The sequence below is a fragment of the Papaver somniferum genome, chromosome 1, assembly GCF_003573695.1.
Source record: "Papaver somniferum cultivar HN1 chromosome 1, ASM357369v1, whole genome shotgun sequence".
In the NCBI taxonomy this organism is placed as follows: domain Eukaryota; kingdom Viridiplantae; phylum Streptophyta; class Magnoliopsida; order Ranunculales; family Papaveraceae; genus Papaver; species Papaver somniferum.
Genome location: NC_039358.1, coordinates 129,340,993 through 129,361,676, shown reverse-complemented (window position 1 = coordinate 129,361,676; position 20,684 = coordinate 129,340,993). Strand labels below are relative to the sequence as shown.

The 20,684-nt window shown below is 38.9% G+C and overlaps 3 protein-coding genes and 1 long non-coding RNA gene across 6 annotated transcripts; all 4 read right to left on the bottom strand.

The window, feature by feature from the left end:
- Positions 1-333: 333 nt before the first annotated feature.
- LOC113300351 (actin-like) lies at positions 334-3,149 on the bottom strand. Its single transcript, XM_026549573.1, has 5 exons — positions 2,993-3,149; positions 2,197-2,265; positions 1,711-2,104; positions 1,005-1,618; positions 334-868 (listed from the first exon to the last, which is right to left on the bottom strand). Exons 2-5 carry the CDS (start codon positions 2,254-2,256, stop codon positions 803-805), a joined length of 1,134 nt encoding a protein of 377 aa, XP_026405358.1. The 5' UTR covers positions 2,257-2,265; positions 2,993-3,149; the 3' UTR covers positions 334-802.
- A 1,314-nt stretch (positions 3,150-4,463) lies between these two features.
- Positions 4,464-6,198, bottom strand: LOC113300342 (actin-1-like). Its single transcript, XM_026549570.1, has 4 exons — positions 5,955-6,198; positions 5,189-5,867; positions 4,749-4,945; positions 4,464-4,533 (listed from the first exon to the last, which is right to left on the bottom strand). Exons 1-2 carry the CDS (start codon positions 6,012-6,014, stop codon positions 5,463-5,465), a joined length of 465 nt encoding a protein of 154 aa, XP_026405355.1. The 5' UTR covers positions 6,015-6,198; the 3' UTR covers positions 4,464-4,533; positions 4,749-4,945; positions 5,189-5,462.
- A 1,426-nt stretch (positions 6,199-7,624) lies between these two features.
- LOC113332738 lies at positions 7,625-11,761 on the bottom strand. 2 transcript variants are annotated; one of them, XR_003351702.1, is made up of 10 exons: positions 11,605-11,761; positions 11,473-11,529; positions 11,266-11,323; positions 10,284-10,329; positions 9,484-10,080; positions 9,168-9,386; positions 8,655-8,780; positions 8,313-8,427; positions 8,069-8,160; positions 7,625-7,935 (listed from the first exon to the last, which is right to left on the bottom strand). It is a non-coding gene; the product is annotated as an uncharacterized LOC113332738 (long non-coding RNA). The 2 variants fall into 2 exon arrangements; XR_003351703.1 differs by having other exon boundaries at positions 11,491-11,529.
- Positions 11,762-12,329: 568 nt separating this feature from the next.
- On the bottom strand, positions 12,330-16,089 carry LOC113300333 (serine decarboxylase 1-like). 2 transcript variants are annotated; one of them, XM_026549554.1, is made up of 6 exons: positions 15,954-16,089; positions 15,339-15,754; positions 14,120-14,351; positions 13,831-14,024; positions 13,528-13,664; positions 12,434-13,000 (listed from the first exon to the last, which is right to left on the bottom strand). In XM_026549554.1, exons 2-6 carry the CDS (start codon positions 15,652-15,654, stop codon positions 12,434-12,436), a joined length of 1,446 nt encoding a protein of 481 aa, XP_026405339.1. In that variant the 5' UTR covers positions 15,655-15,754; positions 15,954-16,089. The 2 variants fall into 2 exon arrangements, with proteins under 2 accessions (XP_026405348.1, XP_026405339.1); XM_026549563.1 differs by lacking the exon at positions 15,954-16,089 and having other exon boundaries at positions 12,330-13,000; positions 15,339-15,654.
- Positions 16,090-20,684: the final 4,595 nt, after the last annotated feature.

Genomic DNA, 20,684 nt, shown 5'->3' with positions numbered 1-20,684 from the left:
ATTTGTACAGCTACAGAGAAAACCATGAAAAGCGTTCCTTAAAATGCCCTACTTGGAACTGGATACCAGTTAGGTCTTAAGATTGACTTCTTTTGGACAAGCCAAACTTAATTTGATTTTGGCACCGAGTGGGCAGAGACTAGAGAATATCTTGTGCTCGCCAGTTTAAGGCAGCATGATATACAACGAGATGGAATGAAAAATAGCGAGATCGGATTTGTCCCTATGACGAACTCTTTGTTGTTTGGTAAGTTTATGTTATACATTTCAAATGCCCTTCTTTTTTGTTCGGGGAAAGCAGAAATAACAGTCTGAAAGAAAAATAAGAAGAACTTTGGCGTTTAAATCAAATTTTCATACAAATAAATATTAACAGAGAATTGTCCCCGACTATAAAATGACTAATAAGCATCACCACCATATCTTGAAGAAAAATAAAATAACAAGAAACAACAAGATCGCACGAGGTATATTCATCTGTTGTTCATGAAATCTAGCAGCAATAAGCTAGCTAGCACACTAAAAAGTTTTCAAAAGAAAAGGAAACAAAAAAGAATCATCAGGCTCTCTCAAAATACGATGTTGATGCAGCAAATCTGTAATGTAATAGTTTAACATAACGCCTCCCCCACTTATTGACGAACGTCAGTCCCATTTTCCCGAACACCACAAACAAATTGGTTTTCTCTTTTCAACAACCCAAACTGAGTAGCAAGTAATTCACATACACAAGACTTCTGAATGGCAACCAAATAAAAATAGCAACCCACCATTATCATTTGTTGTTCCTATATCAACCAACTTAAAAGCACTTCCTGTGAACGATGGCTGGACCAGATTCATCGTACTCAGCCTTGGAGATCCACATCTGCAATCACATTTCAAATAAAAAAAGATACGAGCATGTTACAGCTTAATTTGTTTATAACAAACTGAACCATATGACTAGCTAATTGAGCACCATTAAAGTAAACTATTCTGGACATCATGCAGTAACAACTCACCTGTTGGAAGGTGCTGAGGGATGCCAAGATGGACCCACCAATCCAGACACTGTATTTTCTCTCAGGTGGTGCAACCACTTTGATTTTCATGCTGCTGGGAGCAAGGGCAGTAATCTCCTTGCTCATACGGTCTGCGATCCCAGGGAACATAGTAGTTCCACCACTGAGGACAATGTTTCCATACAAGTCCTTTCTGATATCGACATCACACTTCATTATGGAATTGTAGGTAGTTTCATGGATACCAGCAGCTTCCATCCCGATCATTGATGGTTGGAAAAGCACCTCTGGGCACCTGAATCTCTCAGCCCCAATTGTAATTACCTGCCCATCGGGCAACTCATAAGTCTTTTCAATAGACGAGCTGCCTTTGGAAGTGTCAAGCTCTTGCTCATAATCAAGAGCAACGTATGCAAGCTTCTCTTTTATGTCACGGACAATTTCCCGTTCTGCAGTGGTGGTGAATGAGTACCCTCTCTCCGTAAGGATCTTCATCAAAGCATCCGTCAGATCACGGCCAGCAAGATTCAAACGAAGAATTGCATGGGGGAGAGCATAACCCTCATAGATTGGCACAGTGTGACTCACACCATCACCAGAATCCAACACAATACCTGTTTTCAAAAGAAAGTACCAAGCCATAAGAAAAAAGAAAGGACATAACATTTTCTTTACAATTTAATTTGTCTGATCATCAAATACGAACCGGTTGTACGTCCACTGGCGTATAGAGAGAGAACAGCCTGGATGGCTACGTACATAGCAGGGCTGTTGAAAGTCTCAAACATGATTTGAGTCATTTTCTCCCTGTTAGCCTTGGGGTTAAGAGGTGCCTCAGTGAGAAGAACAGGGTGCTCTTCAGGAGCAACACGGAGCTCATTGTAGAAGGTGTGATGCCATATCTTTTCCATGTCATCCCAGTTGCTGACAATACCATGCTCAATTGGATACTTTAGGGTAAGAATACCTCTCTTTGATTGAGCTTCATCTCCCACATAGGCATCCTTTTGACCCATTCCAACCATGACACCAGTGTGTCTAGGTCTACCTACAATACTGGGGAACACTGCCCTAGGAGCATCATCACCAGCAAATCCGGCCTGGAAATGAAGAAAAATTATAATAATAAGAAACAGCCATCTCTTTCCCATTAAGAATCGTCAAATCAGTACCGATTCGTAAAATAACTAACCTTAACCATTCCGGTTCCATTGTCACAAACGAGAGGTTGGATTTCCTCAGCATCAGCCATTGTTTATATCTACACATGAGTTGAGATGAAATGAGACGAAAATAATTTATGAATTCTATAAGCCTTGCAAAATCTCATGTCTTTTATAATTCAAGATTAATAAGATCATTTGAGTTACAAATCTGAGCCTTAGCTTTATATTGTGGTTCATTAACCAATTTTAATTCAGATTCTCGACCAGATCAACGACTTCTATATATCTACAATTACAAAATTCCCTAGCCAGCTAAATTCATCATCGGCACACATATATACATAAAAGAAAATAACATGATCAGTCAGCTATGCTGAAAACGTCTATCACACGCAGAAATCAGATAGTTTTAATAGTTGGATGGTCAACGCTGAGAGGTCTCATGGATAACGCATAGCCTCATACACCAAGCAAACAACACTACTGCCATGATTCATATGGATCAATACTACAGATGATCAAAGAAACCTAGAAGTACTAAATTCCAATAACAAAATCGTTTAACTTAATACAAACAAGTAAAGAAGAACTAAATCAGATCATCAGATTCACATATACAATAAACAAATCTAATTAACATCAAGAAATACAACAGTATATATAATCTTTGAAGTTATTTGTATAGATCGAACTCAATGAATCCAGTTTAAGCAGTAAACACAACAAAAATTTAAGATCAGCACAGAGAATCTATACTTTCAAAACAAAATTACGAACCTCAATTATCAATTAAACTTGAAGGAAATTGAAAGGAAAACTTACATTGAGATTAATAGAGATGGTGAAAAAACAGGATCTTCTCTTCTAAGAGGAAAGACTTTGTTTGTCTAGATTTTGAATCTCCACCTCTAGCTGAAGAAAACGATGTAAGAGAGAGAGATCGAATGAAACGGACAAATTTATATACAAGTCGACTAAATGGAAAATGAAAAATCAAATTTAATTTAGAGGGAATTTAATATCTTTCTTTTTTGTCATCCTTAACTAATACCCGTCGATTACGTTTGATCACTGAATCGTACAGCAATCGAGGATGAACTGACGGTGTGTAAATAAGGATGACAGATTGGAGGTGGTTGTAAAACGAGGGATGATGACTCATAAATAATTGTTGGCAATAATTTATCTGAAATAATTAAAGTTGTAGAATCATTTCAACCACGATAAAAGATTGGATGACCTGGCTGACAGCCATAGCCAAATCATCACCGTTAGATCGGATGGCATGAAAGATTCCTCGCCTTTGGATTTGACTTTTATCTTTTGGCACGTCGTTTGGCCGGCTTTCAATAGCACGTGAGCCGGCACCCACGCCGTCTACGTGTTCTCGACTAGTTTCCAAAACCGTTGGGCAATTGCTAGGTTGTCCGAGTATAGTTGGACCAAGAACTGGCTTTTTAAATTGTTATTCTTCTAGTTACATCTCCACGACCATGTCTCCATGACTGTGTCTCCATGATCATGTCTCCTACGACTTTTTTTTTGATCGATCAGTTGAAAATAAGTCGCTGACGTGAATTATCATAGACGTGTATTCAATTTTGTATTTTATTTCTTCTCTGGTAAAATTGTTGCGTTTCATGTTTGAGAATTGTTTTGGAGCAATTATGATGTGATAAGACAGGTTGTAGGAAAGTTGCCTCATGTTAAAACAGAATAATACAGTTGTGAAAGTGGTTACTAAAAATGTGGCAAATCCAGCAGAGCTGGCAACAGCAGAGCCACCACCTAACAGGCTAACACTTCTTTACAAAGATCGGATAAACGTGAGAAGAAATGATGAGATAAACATAAATTTGCAGGACCAAAAAAAGGAAGGTTTTATGACAACAAATTTGGTGATCTCCTCGTTTAGAGTTTCTAATTTCTTATGAGCCTGATAACTTGACTCGTTTTTTCTACAGCATGCAATTTACATTCATCCTATAGCCCTTGGGAACCCTGTGTGTCACTAAAGTCAGTAGAGGACCATGTGACGTTGTAACCTTTGGTGGAAACAGCACCAGCAATTATATCTCAGGAAGGATGGTTATTAGCCGAAGTCTGAAAACACAAGTCATTTCTGTCTGCTTAAAGAACAACGAATCTATTATACAGAGACAAAGAAGATCAAGCCGGAGAACGCATGGAAGACATTCAAATTCGTACAGTTCTATTACTAAAATAGCAGACGGTTCGCTAAAGATGACAGGAACCACAAAACTGAAGAGCTCCAGAAGAAAAACAGCATTATTTGTGTAGAAGACCAGCACAATTTTCCCAACCAATATCAACTGCAATACCAATAGGATGGTTCCCTCCAGCTGAAACCAGATCGAGCGCTTCACAATCAGATCATTCAAAAAATCGTCCAGCATTTCAGTAATAACATTAGACATAAGTCCACAACATTTCCCCAACTAAGGCATGACTAATAAGCGTCGCGCCATATCTTTAGAATACAAACAAGAAACATCAAGATCCTACGAGGTATATTTATCTGCTCTTCGTGAAATCTAGCAATAGCTAGCACACTAACCTTTTTGTTTAGGCTCTAGAACCAACACTAAAATTGGGAAGCAAGAACTTCACATAACACAAGAGGACTTCTGAAAGCCATCAGAAAAATAGAAACCGACCATTAGCACCTGCTGTCCTTTATCAACCAACTTAGAAGCACTTTCGGTGGACGATGGATGGACCAAACTCATCGTACTCACCCTTGGTAATCCACATCTGCAATCACAGTAGAGCCAAATTGGAACAAAAATCTGTCAAGGCTTTATGTCATAATAACAAAAGAATGAGACAGAGTGTTAGATGAGTGAAAACAATTAACATAAACTTGTTTTATACTATTAGAAGACCACGGCTTGCTAATTTCTAATACTTTCTTTTGCAAACTCAACTGTGAAGACTTTCGAATTTGAATTCAAGTAGAAACTCAAAAAACAAGTTTAGTTTTCCTAAAAGAATTACCGTCTTCTGAAATTTAGTTTCTAATCTCCGTAAGAATTACCCTCTCTCCGTAAGGATCTTCATTAAAGAATATGTGAGATCACTGCCAGCAAGAAACAAACGAAGGGTTGCATGGCGGAGAGCATAACCCTCATAGATAGGCACTGCGTAACTCATATTCACACCAGAATCGAACACGATACCTGTTGTCTAAAGGAAATACAAACAAATCACTGAGTAAAAGAAAGTAAACGACTTAAAAGAGTTGCTGAAATCGAACTTTGCTGGTGATCCATTACAAACAGGTTCTACGTCCACTGGCGTATAGAGAGAGAACAGCCTGGATGGCTACGTACATAGCAGGGCTGTTGAAAGTCTCAAACATGATTTGAGTCATTTTCTCCCTGTTACCCTTCGGGTTGAAAGGTGACTCGGTGAGAAGAACAGGGTGGTCTTCAGGCGCAACACGGAGCTCATTGTAGAAGGTGTGATACCAAATCTTTTCCATGTCATCCCAATCGATCACAATACCACAATCAATTGGATACTTTAGGGTAAGAATACCTCTCTTTGATTGGGCTTCATCTCCTACATAGGGATCCTGATAACCCATTCTTCCAACCTCGACACGAGCACCTCGAGGTCGGCCAACAGTATTGGGGAACACTGCCTTAGGCGCATCATCACCAGCAAATCCGGCCTGGAAATAAAGAAACAGAAAAAAAACAAAAAAAAAAAACATTGTTAAGAATCGCCACAAATCGTTTCTACGTGTTGGAAGAATTACCTTAATTGTTTCGCTTCCATTATCAACAACAAGAGTTTGGATCCGCTCAGCATCAGCCATCGTTTATATTTACACAAGGGTTGAGCTTGAGATGAAATGAGAATATAAAAAATTAAGGCCTTGATAAACCGAAAGGAAAAAAAACTCGTATTTTTGGTATACATAATTCTGAAGTAATAGTCAGAATGCGTGCTTTACTGATTAGATGGTGATCGTAAAGAGAGAGGTGGCTGGTTAGACTCCATTCAAGTGATCCTAAATTATCAGGAAAAAACAATTGGTTCCATCAACTAGCATAACTAAGAAATGTGGTAGTACTAGAATACCAACATTGACCAATCGAGTACAAACAAGCAAGAACAGGAAGACTTAAAAAAGACTTACATTGTGATTAGTAGAGATGATGAAGAAACAAACAGGAAAGCTTTGAAAGACTTCTCTGTATTGACTTTCAGTAATGAAACATTCTCCTGTATTTGCTGGTTAATGAAACGTTCTCCTGAGATTTCACTTTTCGTAATCGATGACTTTTTCTGGTCAAATTTATCCCCAACACGCTACACAATGTACTATGTAGAGTTGGATGCTAGTAGTAATACTTTGTACCAGTCACCCCTCTGCTATACAACTTCCCCAATCAATAACGTCTACTTCGCAATCTAGAGTGGGTCGACGACCGACTTCTCTGTTGTTTAAGCTTCTTGACAATCTCCTTCGAGATAAGCTGCTCTTAACAGTACAACTGTCTAACTGAGTGCTGCCTGAAATCTCCTTCACAGCCGTAACATTTTAGAGATACAAGATCACATTTTACAATTAGGCAGGTAACTACGTGACAGAGAGACGTTAACCACAATGCCACCACTTAACACTTGTATAATTATCTTGCTGCATCTCTTCTTGGGAACTACATCAGGCGTAAGCCTTCATCGCATAAACATATACATATGCAGAGACAGAGGGAGGGAGGGAGAAGATAATATTCAAATCATTTTATATCTTCAATTAAAGTACCCGATAGTTTGCTGAAGGTAACAAAATTAACGATCTCCCATGACAAGAAGAGCTTCATTTATGTTGAGGACAAGCACAGTTTTCATTCCCAACTAGATTTAGAGATACTAGATTTTGTGCCCGTGCTCGGCTTCGTCTCGCCCCGTCGCTTAGGGTTTTGATTTGGTGTGGCTCGGTTTGGCCTCGTCCCGTCTGCATTTTTAATTTGATGTCGCGGGACTTTTTCTTTTTCGATCGTGTTACATTTTTGATTGGGTATGGCTCGGCTTCGCCTCGCCCCGTCGTTTAGGATTTTTAATTTAGCTTGGATTTCTGATTTGGTCTTAGAATCTTTAATTTGGTGTGGCGTGGCTTCGTCTCATCCCGTCGTGATGCTCATCTGGGTGAATTGTAGAGAGTTCCCGCAACAACACGGGATTTAAAGAAATATTGTTACTACTTACAAAATGAGTTACTACCAAATCCAATGATCAACCAAAAAATTTAAATAAGCAAGAGGTCAAATACTAACCATTTTAGATCCACCCAATGATCTGAAAATTTCAAAAATTACATAAAACTGAAAAGTGCAAGACTGTCGAATTTGTTGGCTACCTTTCAATATTATTAGTTATTATTGGGTAGTAACCAAGAACTTAAATCGTGCAGCTAAATATTAATTTACAATATTGAGGTTTACATTTAAATCCAATTTTCAATCGAATTACAACATTCAACTACAGAGTTCCATTTAATCTTTTGGTAGTCCAAGATCTTAATAATTACACTAAACACACCTTTCTTGTACGGGATAATACCATACCAAGCCCTTAATGCAGTATTAATCCACATGGTAAACTAAATATCTCCCCTTGTCGAAATGCTCCAGTATATATAAACCGAAATTTATTCAGTTTCTCCTTCCTCTCTCGTTGTCCTCATGATGATTGTGCTCTGTCCATTGTATATCAAGACTTGCTTTTCACGACTGATAAAAAATGGATGTAACCCAATTAGTTTTCCTTACATGAATGTAAATGCTCGAATAGAAGCACGCAGCATGCAAACAGGCAAATAGGGAATGATATTTAAGAAACAACACACGGGGAAGGATATATTACCTGGCCAAACTAACATTCTAGTACCCCAAGACAATCACGGGTACATCCATTTGTTTCTCTCACGCAGACAATTCAACGCGAACTATCATGCCCTGGATGAAGCAAACATCTCAAGCAATTTCCCGCATATAGAAATTCAAATAGTACATCTCAAGCAATTTCCTGCAGAGAACAATTCAAGGAGTACACTATTTCCTGAATACATCTAATAAACTCTCTCGGAGTAGATCATAATGGTTCTTACCACTGCATAGGAGTCTCACTGCTTACATAGTTTTCACCCTTTAGATGAATTACCAAATTCATCTTCATACTCAGCTATTCGTATAAAACCACGACCCCCATCCTCCCTTATTATGCTGCAAATTGATTGAAAATGTTTATCAACAGACAATCAACAACTGGAAACCAATTGAAGTTCATCTTATGAGGTATTACTTTGCAGTTTTCGAGATACCAATTAATAACTACATCAACAATGATTTGAATTGGGTTAGCAACAGTTAACAGATGAATGTTGTCCATTGCATGTTTGATAATGTTACGACTATGCCATATATTTGAGTTCTAGTAGGGACCCATTTACCTTGGCTCCGTCATGCAATCTGTGTTACACGCTGGACTCCAAAGCAGACTTTCCGTGTCCTTTTTGCAATGCATGTACTGGCCCATTCTGCCCAACTCCTTGTCCCGTAAGAACACTTATCATTTTCTAGTTCAAGATAACTATTAAATAAGCAAATATACATAGCATCGCATAATTTAAAATTTAAAAGTCTTTCATAACAATTACCATGATTGAAATTGTATCTATCTTGTTCACCTCCTTGTCAACAGTTAGAACACCCGCATTTTCAACTGTTTTATTAGATTAGAACAAAACTTGTTTATCCTAAAAACAATTTTATATGCACTGTAACTGTGCTAAACTGTAATTTTAGAGCTGAACTATGACAGAGATTTCTTGTAAGTGGTAAGTATTTCTTACATTTCTTAGCACGATAAAGTCATTTTCTTAAATAGAATGAGATTATGAAAATTTACAGTAACGGTAAAAGCTTAAGGAACTCGTTTGATAAGGCACGATAATGACCATTACCATGAAGTGAAATCAGCATGAAAATGTCTGGCATAACTGATTATTTCATCAAAGTCGGCTGATTAGGCACAGTAATGACCATTACCATGAATGTCAGTAACCACCAGAGCAGCAGGTTCGAAAGACTCATTATGTTGTTTGGGTGCTTCATCTGTTTGAGTATGAGTATTGTCTGTGTCACTTTCAGCTCCAACGAACCCCCTTGCTAAAAATCAGAGCCTGGAAATATTCGCGGCCAGTAAATAATGAAGAAAATGGACATAAGAAAACAATATAGTGTCAATTCCGTATAAAAAGTCATCAGAAAAGGAGTTACCTTGCGAATGGAGAAAACTTGGTGTGGCAAGATAATGAGTCTCTTCCTCCAGTTCCAACAATCATTATGTGGTCCATGTTATTTTCACCAAGTTCTCCCAATTTATTGAGCTCAGGTTAGACAATCTTCCGGAATTCTGGACTATTTTGTCTCTTATACTCCGCATACATGCAAGCTTGGCAATCACCACTTCAATTGCTAGGCCAAATAGACATGTAAGCGTCAACATCTCTCAACCGTGTGCCCTTTCTAGTTCCCGCTCTACAGAATTAGTTAAAACATAGGTGGCTTCACTGTTATTATTACTAAACGCATGATACCTAGAGAGTACATATTAGTCTGTTGTCCAAGTATTCTGTAGTACCAAATCTCCAAGCAGAATTTTCATTTCATTATCACAAAAATAAGGTGTTTCAGAATAGTTCCACCAACATCACCAGCACCACCCAACACCAGCATCATTCACCACACCCACCATCTAGATTTCAGTACCAAATATGCATCAGGTTAATGTACTTCTGATGACTTTTTATACGAACTTGTAATCTCCCACCCTAACACCTTGAAGATTCTGCGACTCTAGTGCAGCTTTTGGACCTGAAAAAAAAAGCAAAGAAGAAAAGAGGATTCAACTTTTAAATAGCATAACCAAAGCATTATAATTATATACGTAAGAGGTGGGTTTTAGGATTACAACAACCTTGTAGCGATTAAAACTCAAGAAAAAATCATAAACATCATACACGTTCTTAGCAATAAAAAATCTAATTCATACTGGCAATGATAAAATTGTTTAAGACCTATAGGTTGAATTAGCACCCTGCAACATCTTCAATACATTAACACCTGCACAAAAGAAACCCAATTTAATAGATAGTGTGTAACGTACTTGAACATCAACATATATTTTCTCTAGAAAGTATACAGTTGTTTCTGTTTATGATTACTGGCAGAACTTCTCCACCGTTGCTACAATCTGTACCCACCATATTCTGTTTTAAGAAAATTATGTGAGATATGAAAGTAATTTCGTTATTCTAGTATAAAAACTTGCTTGTCCGCGAAGGAAAGAAGAAATTAGAGCATATTACACTCCAATACTGAACTTCCCCTTCCCTGCAATGATTTCCATATTCAACCATTCACACACACGTTTTCACATTGTCGATGGCAAAATTCATCTTAACTTTCATATTCATGGCTTTACCAATTCAATCAACAACTGCAAACACAATGGCACAGTTATTCCCTTGTCGTCTCTAATCCAGATCAAAACTTTAGTAGCCCCATTTCAGTAAACTGTGACGAAGTATAACAGATCTTAATTGCATATGAAATGCCTTATGGAGCAAAATAGAAAGCCTGAGCTTCCTGGCAATCCTGGTTCTTTTCTAACGTAAGTCTGGTATTTCATTGGACCATGGTACCTATGATTAAGTGCACAATAGAATACCTCAACTGAAGCCCATTGCACTATTCAATTGTCATTTTCTGCTGTCAAGAACAAAAGTTATCCCTGATCCACTTTCGGATCAAACTAAAGTTTAAAAAACACAAACCAAACCAAAATTTAAAACTGAAATTTTATTAACCCCCATAAAAAAAGTCAAAAATGATTTAATATGAAACAGGATTTCATAGAAGGCAAAAAAAAATGTTTACCCATGATATGACACTGCAAAGGATTATCCTTCTCCACCACAAAATCATAACCTAAGATTACATCTACATATCACAAAACAGAATTTGCAGCAAAAACTCCAGCTTGAAAGAAATACCCACCTTTGACATTGTGATGTGTTTACGGGGGAAAACCTTAATCGCATTAACCTAGTATCAGCTGCACGATTAAAATAATAATTAACAAATCAATAAAACAAATTATAATCAGTACTAACTTAGAAATCATTCTCCAACAAAACTAAACATGGGTTAGGGTTTACTGATTAAGAGAAACGAAAAGACAGAAAGAAAAGGGTTAAGGTTTACCAAGAGCAAAGTTTGTACCTACAAAATAAAACATGGGTTAAGGTTTATTGATTATACCTGCAAAACAAAACATGGGTTAAGGCTTATTGATTCAGAGAAACGAAGAGACAAAATAAAAAGGTTAGGGTTTACCAAGGACAAAAATTAGTTTTAGAATTAGAAAAGTGAACAGATAGAAGATGGTATGAACAGAGAGACGGAGAAGGAGTGAAAGGAACAAAAGAACATCAGTTGATTAGTGATTAAACCCTTGTCAAGTTTTCTTGCCGTAGGAAACAGGAAGAAGAAGAACTCTTTAGGCCGTGTTCCATAAGAGAGGAGAGCGAGATTAGATTAGATTTTGTTGTTAGCGGTATTTTTCTTTTTTCGGGTTTTTTTTTCGGAAAATTCTGGGGGAGAAACCGTTTTTTTCTCTCCTCTTTTCTTCTTTTTTCTGTCCGAGGGTGAGGGTCACCGTTCAACGTGGAGCCTAAGGAGCTTAGGATTTTAAAGGAGTTAGATTCTGCAATACATGAAGCTTGAACCTTTCCCACCTGAAACCCGTTGGGCGTCTCTCAATTAAATAATTCAAAAGATCATCCAACTTAGAAGCACTTCTTGTGGACGATGGATGCACCAAATTCATGGTACTCACCCTTGAAGATACATCAATCGTATGCCTTTACGCTTTATATGCAACCTACACAGATATGGTGCAAACACCACCAATCAAAGAGAGAAGCAGATGATGTCATCAGCCTAGTTGGATGGATATCTTCTAACAAACAAAACCTGCTTGTCTGCAAGGAATCCACCATATTGGGCTTATACATATGTAAAGTATAAACAGGGAGGGAGGGAGGGAGAACATAAGCGCATGCAAAATACTGAAATCATTTTATTTCTTCAATTAAAATACCAGATGGTTCGCTCAAGGTAACAACAATAACAAAACTGAAGAGCTCTCGGTACAAGAAGGGCTTCATCTATGTTGAGCACAAGCACAGTTTTCATTCCCAATATCAACTGCAATACATGAAGGTTGAACCTTCCCCACCTGGAACCAAGTCTTGCGTTTCTCAATCAGATCATTCAAGAAATCATCCAACTTCTCAATTGAGACACTGGGCATAACCACCACGTGAGCAATGCTACCCTGGCAAGCAAGTTGCCACTGACGAATAAACTCCTCATCTTGAGGCCTTTCAAATACAACAGTACTACTGAGCTCGTTAAGCATGGCACCTATTCCTTCAGCGCGTAAACGATCTTTCAAATAATGGGCATTCCTGAGGCACTTTTGGACTTCCTTTTGAAATCCTCGGTAACCTTTCCGGTTCAGCGTGTACCAGAGGAAGATTGGAGCATGACCATTGCGACTGCCCATGATTGTGGCATCTCGTGAAGCTAAGTACTCGACATTCCTTGAAAGAGCATTGATGTGTTCCAATCTTGTTATCTGAACACCACAAGGCATTGGACATCCAATGAACTTGTGACCCGAAACACTAACACTTCCAATTGGCTTCTTAAATGAGACTTTAGGAGCCTACTCAATGTCAAAAACAACGTAAGCAGTAAGTAGTAAGAAAATAAAAGGTGAAGAACAGAAATGAAGAGAGGTGCTTTAGTTTGCAATATGGAAATGAACTTGCAAACAAACTTGTAAACAATGAAAACATTCGAAATAGGTTCTCATGATTTGGATTTCCAACAATTAACTTTTGTATTAACTCGGGTATCCTTCTTTATATCAACTTCAAGATTCAAACATATATAAAACTACAATGAAAAATGTGATATTTTGCCCATTCATTAGTTGTAACTTCTATTCTATATGACAAATTCGCTACCAAGATATAAACAAAGTTACGTTTCAGGGATTCTTTGTACAGATTTCATTTTTCCTTTTGATCTGAAATTGTTTCAATTGGAAGTTCTCTCAAGAGGACAATCAGGTGTGTCCAATATAATTTGCAAGTCTTTTCATATGTGGCACAGGTAGGTGTAAGCACCCCTACTTTTGAGCATCTGAGTGCAAGAAGAAAAAAACACGAGAAAGACAGAAAAACTTACACGTTTCACGAAAGGCATCATCAGCCCAAATAGAGCCCCATCACAGTGAATGTAAAACCTATCTTCGGAGAAACCAGCTCCTTTAAGGGTTTCTATAACCAGGTCGAGATCATCAACAGCTCCTTTAACAGTCGTTCCTGAAAAAATATACAACATTAAACTGAGCAACTAATTCTGTACAGATAACTTCTTAGTAGCCTTAAAGTTAACAGTCGTTCCTGAAAAAATATACAATATCAAACTGAGCAACTAATTCTATACAGATAACTTCTTAGTAGCCTTAAAGAGTAGCAAATGGCACACCTATATTGACGTTAATGATGGCTGGTTTGTCTTTGTTACGGAGCAGTTTGGCTTTAAAATCTGCACAGTCGATTTCCCCAGAGATCAGAGTGTCAACTTTTTCACAGTCCATTCTGTACATTCGTGCAGCTTTAAAGACAGAATAATGTGAGTCTCGAGATGCATACAAAACTCCATCTGGAAAAACTTCCCTCCTACACAAGCACAAAATTTTCATTATTACTACATCAAGCAAACCTATAAAAGTAATTATTAGTCGATTTGAAATAATTTAACAAGAAATACTCACCCTACAAGGATACCGTGAAGATTGCCTTCTGTACCACAATTTGTAATGTAACCCCAATATTCATGATTTTCTATTTCCCAGAGGCGAGCGAACCAATCCAGCACACCCACTTCAAACTGTCTGGAATGGACACCGTAATTGCTCTCAATAAAGGGGTCACCAAGATTGTTGATGGAGAAATGTTGCAGCTGAGCAAGAGCACCATAATCGAAGTCCAGATTATATGGGTAACCTGTATAGATTTAAGATTTTGGCATCACGTCAGCTCAAGTGGAACAGCGGATGAAAAAAATAATGTGCATCACGTAAGCTCAAACAAAATAGCATATGCAAGAAATAGTGTGCATCACGTAAAGGTACACCATTCTATTAAATCCAGATCTTAACTATTTGTTAGAGAGGATAGTAAAGTTGGCTATGGATGTAGATGCAAGTTCAGCATAGAAAAGGTAAGATAATTAATCTACACGGTAATATTTTATGATTAATGTATAGAACAAAAAATTATAAAGAACAGAGATGTTTTTTCATCTTATTGTTCATGTCTTTCCTCGATTATATCAACTACTAGTGTTTTGTAATGGTTTTAGAACGTTTCCTCGCATCGCCATTTAGATTCTTAAAATTCAGCTAGACACATGATAATGAAACATGCATAATCTAATAGACTAGGCCCATACTGACTCACCCTTCAAATCATATGCATCCCACCAAATTACAAGTCCAGAAGTACAATATACTAGGACAACTCAACCAATTTTACTAGGCAATTGAGGCTTATGTTGCTAGAATCATTTACTAAAAACCCTGCAGAAAGTTCATGCAGCCCAGGACCAAACCACCTTAAAAGGCTTACCAATCTTCAATAATGGCTCAAATGCACACTTCTTCAAACTGACGCTATAAGTATGCATTTTTTTCATGTTGCTAACAAAAAACAAACACAACTTAACAAAGTCAACTCCCTTTTACTATTCCAACCAAGCACTTGTTTCGATAACACAAAGCTGCTCCGGTGTAAACAAAATCAATAGAAACAACCAACCACATACGCAATTTGCCATAAAAATTCATTATTCCTACTGGAATCCTTAAAAGGTATTTACCAATCCCGCCAACAAATTCCATGCGTCAAAAATTCAAAAGAGTAATCACTTCTTTGACTTTTTTTTACTAAGATTGTATAAAAAGTTAAAAAGAACTAATGTTTGAAATATACCTAAGTGATTTTTAGTCCTTTCAATTAAAGATCTTCTGTATTTAGCTAATACACTAGCCATCCAAGCTTCTCTTTCACCAGTAATCTCATCATCAGCTTCAGGTTCTGTAACAGCATGAGACATGGTATGAACATTTCTTCCAAGTACTATTTCTCTTACAACTTTCTGATCCTCGTTTGCTCCATTTTCAGCTAAAACAATCGGAATAACCGGAAAAATCTCTTCTGGTAATGGTTCAACCTTGCCATTCATTTCAACTTTTCCGTTCATTTCAGATGGCGATACTTCCAATTCAGCTCCAACACTTCCAACCATTATTTTTCAAATCCCTAGATCTGTAATTACTTCACCGCCTTTATCAAGCTCTCTCAAATTTCACAGAATCAATCAAAAGAGAGGTTTTCTAAATTGTGATCTGCAAAACAAAACCCGGAAAGAAAAAGTTTAGAAATCAAAAAATTTGATTAAAAATACACAAAACTGTAAATATAGAATGGAGGTAAAGCGCAGAAAAAGAAGGAGATTTAATGATTAAAACAGAGTCAAAGAAATTTGGGATCTGAGAAAGAGAATGGGGAAGATCATAGAGAGGGTTTAGGGAAATGAGAATAAACCTAGACGGCTTGTAATTGCTGTGTGGAATGGTGCGGAGACGGAACAAGTTCGGTCACTGGTTCGTATTTATAATCCCGTTCGTGAAGCTGTAACTATTTGTTTACAGGGTAACAGGAGTGTGAATCGTGTGATATTTCTTAAAAGAGGGGGGGTTTTATTTTTCAGTACATATCTGACACGTCTGGGTGAGTTGGTACTTACCCTTGTGAATTCTCTGAGACCATGTGAATATGTGATGTGAACGACGTTTGACTACAAGTTAAATTTTGCAGCAGGGTTATGAATTTCATGATTTTCTAATGCGTCATGTTCAATAATTGAAGACCATAGGTCAGTGCTGAGCTTCGGAATGCAACGTCCATCTAAAACTATTGTGAGAGTTATTTGGCCCTTGTCTGACTAGTGTCGAGTACTAATTGTTTAGGCATATCAATCATCAAGCGTCCATACAAGGTCGAATTTGGCATGTCTACTAATGTTACCAAATGCACTGAGACAGTACCAGATTGCATATAAACTGGTACACTCGTTAGCAATGTTAGAATTTTGCTGTGAATAGCCGAGAAAGGATAGAATAATGTGCTTTTTTATAAAGTATCCCAGCTTTTTACATTACACTAAAAAAGTGCCCCGTTTTTTAGAAATTTGCTAAAGTTCTCCGTTTTATTCAAAAGGTAAATTTCATCCAGTTAAGTGCTAGGTGGCAGTTATCTTTCCAATTAAAAGTCCTATTTACCCCTGAACTATATCTCCTTGGTGGGGAGGATAAATGATTCGACGATCCTGAAAACAGTGTAACGATCCTGTACCGGGCTCGACGAACCTGAAAGTGTTGTCACGATTCTGAACCGGGTTCGACGAACCTAAAAAATGTTGTTGAAAGTCGATTTTCTTCCAACCAAAAACCCCAAAACACTTGAAATGATGAACCCTTTTTGGGAAATGATGTAACGAACCTGAAAGCGGTGTAACGATCCTGAACCGGACTCGACGAACCTGAAAAATGATGTAGAAACTCAATGTGGCAATAAGTAAAGGGAAAATATGTAAAGTGAATTAGTCTTAACTAACACTAGATGGAAAAACTAACGTGAGGGCACTTTAACAAATTTCAAAATAACGGGGATATTTATTTTTTTTGGGTTCCTGAGAAAGGCATACTTTATCAAAATTCTCTAGAATAATTCATTTTGATCTTAGTGTGGGATATGGAATAAAAGACTATAAATTCATGTCATTGATGATGGTTTAAGTGGTAAGAAAAAAAAAACATTTATTTATTTACTTATTGTTGATGGTGGTTTTTAGCTTAAGGTTAAAATTGTAAAACCTTACATCTGATGTGACGACACTCTGTAAGGAAACGGAGCCATTAGTGTTAACCTCACTGGCATATTTATTGAGTCGTTCAATATATTTACATGAAATTTATCCAGACTGGCGCATGTAGCAACCATCCCAGATGTTCTGTGAATTTTGGAGCCTTGCCTATATTACTTATTAATATAAGATTCACTGAGTACTTTTCATGTGATATGTTCCCCGGCAGAACCCTTAATATCAGTATGGCATGACGGATTTGTGTTCACTCGCAACAGAGTAGCACGGACCTCCAAGTACCAAGGTTAAGGCATTTGCGCAAACTAATCAGTCAGAAAGCAAAGAATAAAAAGAGCCGCGGAGTAGGAGCAACAACGAGGGAAGCCTGGCCATGCCATATGCTAGCCGGCGCCACTTGGCCACGCCCCATGCTACCCAAACGGCTTTTATTCCTTTGTCGACCAATCAGATCGCTTTAAACCCGTCACGGTGCACTGAAAGTGTGGCCACGCCCTTGATCCCCCTTTCCATCGACCAATCAGGTCGCTCTAAATGCGCCACATGCATTTAGAATGAGGTCGGCCCCATGCTGCTTGTCCGCCCCCTTTCCATCGACCAATCAGGTCGCTTTAAATCCGCCACGGTGCACTGGAAGTATGGCCACCCCCTTTCCTCAACACCACAATTGTGTCGCCAAGAATGTTGCCTCAACACATCCTTTCTCTTAGTGTTGATACGTGCAAATTCCTCAACACTCACCACTGTGTTGCTAGGCATGCTTCCTCAACACACCCTCTTCTTGGTGTTGAGACGTGCAAATTCCTCAACACCACTATTGTGTTTCCAGGCATCTGTCTCAACACATCCTTTCTCTTAGTGTTGAGACGTGTAAATTCCTCAACACTCACCACTGTGTTGCTAGGCATGCTTCCTCAACATACCCTCTTCTTGGTGTTGAGGCGTGCAAATTCCTCAACACCACTATTGTGTTGTCAGGCATGCTTCCTCAACACATCCTTTCTCTTACTGTTGAGACGTGAAAATTCCTCAACACTCACCCCTGTGTTGCTAGGCATGCTTCCTAAACACACCCTCTTCTGGGTGTTGAGACGTGCAAATTCCTCAACACCACTATTGTGTTGCCAGGCATGCTGCCTCAACACATCCTTTCTCTTAGTGTTGAGACGTGCAAATTCCTCAACACTCACCACTGTGTTGCTAGGCATGCTTCCTCAACACACCCTCTACTTGGTGTTGAGACATGCAAATTCCTCAACACCACTATTGTGTTGTCAGGCATGCTTCCTCAACACATTCTTTCTCTTAGTGTTGAGACGTGCATATTCCTCAATACTCACCACTGTGTTGCTAGGCATGCTTCCTCAACACACCCTCTTGTTGGTGTTGAGACGTGCAAATTCCTCAACACCACTATTGTGTTGCCAGGCATGCTGCCTCAACACATCCTTTCTCTTAGTGTTGAGACGTGCAAATTCTTCAACACTCACCACTGTGTTGTTGGGAATGCTTCCTCAACACACCCTCTTTTTGGTGTTGAGACGTTCAAATTCCTCAACACCACTATTATGTTGTCAGGCATGCTGCCTCAACACATCATTTCTCTTAGTATTGAGACGTGCAAATTCCTCAACACTCGCCACTGTGTTGCTAGGCATGCTTCCTAAACACACCCTCTTCTTGGTGTTGAGACGTGCAAATTCCTCAACACATCCTTTCTCTTAGTGTTGAGACGTGCAAATTCCTCAACACTCACCATGGTGTTGCTAGGCATGCTTCCTCAACACACCCTCTTCTTGGTGTTGAGACGTGCAAATTCCTCAACACCACTTTCTGTTACCAGGCATGCTGCCTCAACACATCCTTTCTCTTAGTGTGGATACATGCAAATTCCTGAAAACTCACCAATGTGTTGCTAGGCATGCTTCCTCAACACACCCTCTTCTTGGTGTTGAGACGTGCAAATTCCTCAACACCACTATTGTTTTGCCGGGCATGCTGCCACAACACATCTTTTCTCTTAGTGTTGAGACGTGCAAATTCCTCAACACTCACCACTGTGTTGCTCGGCATGCTTCCTCAACACCCCCTCTTATTGGTGTTGAGACGTGCAAATTCCTCAACACGTTGCTAGGCATGCTGCCTCAACACATCCTTTCTCTTAGTGTTGAGCAAATTCCTCAACACTCACTATCGTGTTTTCAAACATCACTGCCTCAACACATCTTCATCTTAGTGTTGAAATGCGTCATATCCGCTTGCTTCTTGCCAGCCAAAGAAGCGGCATCTACCTTTCCTAGCCAGCCAGCGCCCATTCCGCGGACCAAGTTGCAGTGCCACCTCTGGCAATCAGTAGCCAAAGTTGCAGCACTGATGCCAACACCCCGTGGCCAAGACGAATTTATGCAAAGCCGTCAATGCAAGGATCATAGATTCTTCATGCCTCCTGACAAAGGCTAGCCAAATCTTCCTGACAATCTCTTCATGACTTGTATTTTCGATTTTATCCTTGTCTGTCACCATCTCATGCTTACCCCGCAACAATGCCACTTTTCCGAGCTAAGCAGGGGACTTGATGTTGATGGTGGTTTTTAGCTTAGGGTTAAAATTGTAAATCTTGCATCTGATGTGACGTCACTCTGTAAGAAAACAGAGCCATGAGTGTTAACCTCTCCACTGGCATATTTATTGAGTCATTTAATATATATACATGAAATTTATCCAGACTGGCGCATGTAGCAACCATCTCAGATCTTCTGTAAATTTCGGCGTCTTGCCTATATTACTTATTAATATAAGATTCACTGAGTACTTTTCCTGTGCTATGTTCCCCAGCATAACCCTTAGTATCGGTATGGCATGAAGGATTTGTGTTCACTCGCAGCAGAGTAGCACGAACCTCCAAGTACCAAGGTTAAGGCCTTTGCGCAAAATACTCTGTCAGAAAGCAAAGAATAAACAGAGTCGTCGAGTAGAAGCAACAACGAGGGAAGCGTGGCCATGCCATAGGCTAGCCGGCGCCACTTGACCACGCCCCATGCTACCCAAACGGCCCTTATTCCTTTGACGACCAATCAGATCGCTTTAAACCCGTCACGGTGCACTGAAAGTGTGTCCACGCACTTGCTCCTCCTTTCCATCGACCAATCAGGTCGCTCTAAATGCGGCCACATGCATTTAGAATGAGTCCGGCCCCATGCTGCTTGTCGGTCCCCTTTTCATCGACCAATCAGGTCGCTTTAAATCCGTCACGGTGCACTGGAAGTGTGACCACCCCCTTTCCTCAACACCACTATTGTGTTTCCAGGCATGCTGCATCAACACATCCTTTCTTTAAGTGTTGATACGTGCAAATTCCTCAACACTCACCACTGTGTTACTAGGCATGCTTC